The 5235-nt window shown below is 45.0% G+C and overlaps 1 protein-coding gene across 1 annotated transcript in view; it reads right to left on the bottom strand.

Moving 5' to 3' along the window:
- Positions 1 to 5130: 5130 nt before the first annotated feature.
- LOC103770062 (heparan sulfate glucosamine 3-O-sulfotransferase 3B1-like) overlaps positions 5131 to 5235 on the bottom strand; it is a gene marked incomplete at its 5' end in the record, with an annotated part of 2115 nt that continues 2010 nt past the window's right edge. Inside the window, one exon of the mRNA XM_008937310.1 lies at positions 5131 to 5232. Coding sequence (XP_008935558.1) covers positions 5131 to 5232 — 102 coding nt within the window. The remainder of the gene's footprint in view (positions 5233 to 5235) is intronic.

Here is a 5235-nt window from a genome sequence, read left to right as displayed (position 1 = left end):
TTCTTGGTGAACTGGTTCTACCTCAGGTTTCACACAATGTACCATGAGTTGGGTCCATTCCACTCCTACCAGGTTGGGGGAAAGCAGGAATTCAGCAAATTCAGTGGCAAAAATGTTGTGGACGTGGCAGGGCTGGGGGTGGTGAAGGGGTGAACGGGGGAAGCTGTGAAGACCTGACCTTTTGAGTTTTTTTGCAGTCTAAAGAAAGGATTATGACATTAAGCTTGCTGGAGAAACATGAAGTGTAACGTAAGAGGTGGTGAAAACGATGCCACTGGGGAGTTCACAGCAGGCAGAGCCCCCGCTGCCATGGAGCACCTTGGCTTTGGGAGGCTAAAATCAGACACGAGTGGGTAATTGTGATCTTTTTTTTTTTTTTTAAGCCTGCCCCCTCTTTCGAGGTCGCTGCCGCCAGCAAAAAGAGAGCACGGCCTCTCAGTACCCGTAAACTTTATTAAATGTGTGCTTTTTCATTCTTCAATTAAATTTCAATCAGCCTGGTTCGTACTGAAATAGCACCAAAGGGGGGAGGATGACAGTATCACCAAGCAAAGGGGAGGGAGGAGAGAAAACCCAGAAACCATTCTAAAGAAACAAAAATTTTTCTTTTTAATGGTTAATAAAATGGGTGATTTTAATTTTTTTTTATTTTATTTCCCTAATCTGGAGACCTAACATTGTATGTGCTGTGGGAGACCTGAGGAGGCCAAGAATCAGTGCTAGTCAGAATCACCCAGTGCAGGGCAGGCATGGCCAAATCACTGCTGGAAATGCAACTTCTGCATCCCAAACATCACCTGAACACCATGCAGAGGAGTTTCACAGGCTGTCTTCATGGCACATGGGTGTTTATCTACTTATAAAATGTAAATTTTTGGGTTGCAGGATTTCCCTAGGTGTTGATTAAATCCCTCACAGCACGAAATCAGCTCCAATGACAATGTGGACGCAGCAGCCTGGTCCTCATCCTTCCAAAAATCACAGCTATGTGAATCCCAGCAGCGGAGGGGTTAGTTATTGTCTTGCCAAACTGCACTGGTAAAGAAAAAACCCTATTTTGGGCATTTTCTAGGTGTAGCCAGTTGAAACCCAGTTGAAAGAGCCTCCCCACAGTTCAGGTTTGGATGAAAGCTGCTGCTGCAGTGGGCTAAAGGGAGGTCTCCTGTTCAGCTGCCTTTCTGAATTGGGCTTTGCAAGCCTGTGACAAAGCATGGCACTATCAGCAGACAAAAACTTAATTTTTTTTTTAAGACTTTGGGGGCAGACCCACAGGGCCCCACTGCCTGTTGAGGAAGGGGCACTTGTGGTGGGAATGTGCTCAAAGATGATGGAATGGCTTGGGTTGGAAGGGACTTCTCAAGGCCATCTAGCCTAACCCCCTGCAGGGAGCATGGACATTTGCAACCAGAGCAGGTTGCTCAGAGCCCCGGCCAACCTCCCCTGGAATGGTTCCAGGGATGGGGCAGCGACCACCTCTCTGGGCAGCCTGGGCCAGGGGCTCCCCACCCTCAGCAAAACAAATTTGTTTCTTATGGTGAATTTGGCACTTGACGTTGAAAAGATGCTTTATAAAGGATTTTTTTTTCCTCTTAAAATAAATGTAAAATTTAAATGTTGTGTGTCATGTAAGCCTGAGCTTCATCAGTGCCTAATGGCACATCTGATTATCGAAACCAGAAGGACTTTGATGCACCCAATTAGCTTCTCATTGTTAATATAGTGGGTTTTCCGCTTTAAGAAAAAAAGGAAACCTTTAAAGCCACTTTCTTTTTTATTTATGGCTACTTTTTCTTTCTCCTCCTAATACACATGCTCAGTACTGTAAGCCTAGGAGGGGTGAAATTTTCAACAGTTTACTTCCAATACTTAGGTTAAAATAATCTGAACTTCAGGGCTGGATTTTTAAATAAGCCTAATGAGTTTAGTCTTAGATGTTACTAGAGTTCAAAGCAACTGGATTGCATGACCTCTTTTTAAAAGCCACTGTTCATACATGGGGGGATTTTCAAAAATACTTATGGCCCAGATAAAGAAAAATAAATCAATCACAGTCTCAGATCCCTAAATACTTTTGCTAAGTGTGCAGCAAGGGATCGAAACCCTTGGAAATCAGTGGAAGTAAAGCATTCAAGCATTTTGGGGCAAGAGTGCCTACGTAGCTGAGTTCAGTGTGCTGGGAAGGGTTTTCTGAAGGCACACGTGGTAGTTAGGCTTGTGTATGACACAGTTGTAGAAACTCATTCCTGTGAAGGTTCTTGGTACTGCTATTGCTTGTTCAGTATGGGAAGAACAATCTATAGCACTGTAAAGCTGCTTTGTACTAGTCTGAATGTGACCATAGGAGAGACACTTGGAAAATAATTATATTGATTTTTTTTTAAATCATACTCCTAAGTGGTATTTATACTTGTCAAAGGTATGTAGAGGTTAGCCCAACCTTAAGTCTTCTTGAAATACCGAAGAAATGGCACAATTAAATCTTCTTTTCAGCTTGGAAAACCTCAGCCTGTGTCTCAGTAGTGCTGGCACTGTGTGGTTGTGCCCACAGGTGAGTGACCCCTTGTCCCTGCTGCCAGCTTGGCTTTTGCATTTGGGTGGAAGAACAGCATAGGAGGGGTAGTGGTCATCTCCCATCCCGGCCCCAGCAAGCCGTGGTGTTAGAAAGGTTTTCCTGGTAATTAACCCCCATCCTTCTGTCTATACCTTAAACCCATTCCTCTTGATCTGGCCAGCATGGACAGAGCAGATTGCTTCCCTCAGCTCCAGTGACACCTTGGGGACACCCTTATCAAGAGCTCAACACTCTCCAACTTCTTCTGATTCCAGGGCTTTCAGCTCCAGCAATGAGCTGCAGGGGTACTGGGGGTACCATGACTCTGTAAGGCCAAGGCTGCTTGACCAGCTCTGATTTTCTCATGTCAGCTCCTGCATGAACATTGAAAGGCTGAAGGAAGGCATGTAGGAGAAAGGGCTGTTGGGTGTCCGTGTGATTCCCCATCTGCCTTTCTGCTGTAAGGTGTTTGTAGAAGGCAAGTATGTAAGATATTTACTGAGAGCTGGCACAGGGCATTGCCATAAAGGGGCTTAAAATGGGACACACTGGAACAAGAATGGTGGGAAGGGGGTGAAGGTATCAATGGCAGTAGTGAAGGTGGCACCGAGCTGTGCCATGCCAGGACAGACCACCGAACACAGTCTGGTACTGGTGACAGCAGCAGCCAGGGCACAGAAACTGAGCAAAGTCTTTGGGATGACAATGGTGGAAGAAGGTCCTAGTGCCTCGCAACACCAATGAAATTATTTTAATTACCTTGGGAAATGGCCCTTGCTTGCAAACCCTTTTGTCTTCAGGGCACAGGAAGGTCCCAGGACTCTGCCTCCTTGGGAATGGAGTGAGATGTGTTGGCATGGGTAGCCAGGAGGGGATGTGGCTCAACACCTTCAGTAGAATTGGGTGTCACAAAGTTGAGCAGGCGCTGAGCTCTTTTCCTAACCCATCAAGACATCCCGAGGTGGAAATGATTCCCTCTTGGGTTAAACTGCAATTTCAGATCCCCTTCTCTTTGGACTCCTTGGAACCTCTGCTCTGCTGTGATTTTATGAAGATCTTGGCAAGGGTGCAGGCAGCCAGTGAGCTTGGTCCCAGGGTCCTAGCCAGATTACCAGGTGATCCCCCATTTTGTTTTACCCCGTCAGGGGCTTTTTTAAGTTAAGACTGAGGAGAAGGAGCATCATCGTGTTGTTTATACAGCACCAAGTGATAATTAGTGGCTCCTATAGTCCAGAAAATGCTGAAGATAAAGAGCCAGCAGATAAATGAGCCCACGGTAACACAGGATCCTGCTGCACTAATGGATTTCTGTCACTGAGACATTTCTAGCAGCCCAAAAAGGGTGATAAGGATCAAACCAAAGAATTTAAAGCTCCTGGTTACTGCGCACAGATTTGTTTTGCCTGACAATTTTTAAAGCCCTGCACAACCAATGTTCCTGCTTCCCCCTTGGTTCTCCTTTAAGAGAGGACAAGAAAACTTCCATCATCTTCTCCTCACTCTCTCCCCTTTCTGGCTGTGATTTTTCTTCATTAGTTCCCAAACAACCCTTTCTCCACTGTTTTTCTTTTAAGACTGGCCCAGCTTAAGACATTCTTCATCATGGCTTCAATAGCATCCGCCAGACACTGTGGGCTTGTTTTCTGCATACGAGTGGTGGGATGGTGGGTCCCCATCACCTTCAAGACAGGTGTACCATGAGCATCATCTCAGTGTGGACCTTCCCTTGCCCATCAGCCAAACCCCTCTGGATGGGTCCCCCTGAGACTGTCAGTGTAGCAAAACGGGTGCATTGGTTTAGAGCCAGCTCCTGTGAAAGAGGCCTTTTGACTGCCTGGCAATTTTCATTCTAGAGTCATAAGAATAATTTGTTTTCTTTCACTTTTGGCTACCAAAATTGTTTGGTCTCAAAATAAAACAAAGGATTATTGGTTTTGGCTTCTACACCATGAAAAATAAGCTTGGTTGGTGAAAAGAGCTTGATTTAGAGAGAGCAAAAGTCAAACAAGAAATTGGATAAATGAAAAAAAAATTCACCAAAGGTTTAATTCAATATTAATAAAAACAAGAAACTAAAACCACAACCTAAGGTAGGGTTTTAAGAGCCACATTAGATATTAAGCTTCCTTTGTTTCATTGTCAAAAGTGATGAGGTCTGATCTAAAATGGCATTTGCAAGCCAAAACCTGGCTGACCTTCCAGTAAGGCTTTGAGCTCCTCCAAGCACCCTGGTCCCTTCTGGACATCTAAAAACTCTGCACCTGCTTGTTTTTTTGAACAGAGACCCTGCTAAACCGCAGGCCCATGGAAGGCAGCAGCCAAGCTGCAGGCAGTGTCAGTAGGGCCAGGTTGCTGTTCACAGGTGCCTTTTCTGGTGGGACCCATCACCTCATCTCTGAGAGAAGAAAGAAAACCAAGCAATGGTAAAAGAAAAAAAAAATAAACCAGAACAAATCATGTTTCAGCACAACTATTTTTTTTTTTTTTTCCTGTATTTCCCCCCTCCCTACTGATAGGTAAAAAAAATATATATTATATTATATTTTCCTTTTCTTAAATTATTTTTTTTGTCCTCCTCCTCAGTCCCAGCCGAAGTCCTGCCCCGTCATCTGGTAGAACTTCATGTTGAAGGGCCGGTAGAAGTCCCGCAGTCTCTGCACCACCTCCTGGTCTATGTCGGGGGG

The sequence above is a fragment of the Merops nubicus genome, unplaced genomic scaffold, assembly GCF_000691845.1.
Source record: "Merops nubicus isolate BGI_N331 unplaced genomic scaffold, ASM69184v1 scaffold133, whole genome shotgun sequence".
NCBI lineage: Eukaryota > Metazoa > Chordata > Aves > Coraciiformes > Meropidae > Merops > Merops nubicus.
This window is presented reverse-complemented; position numbering and strand designations above follow the sequence as displayed.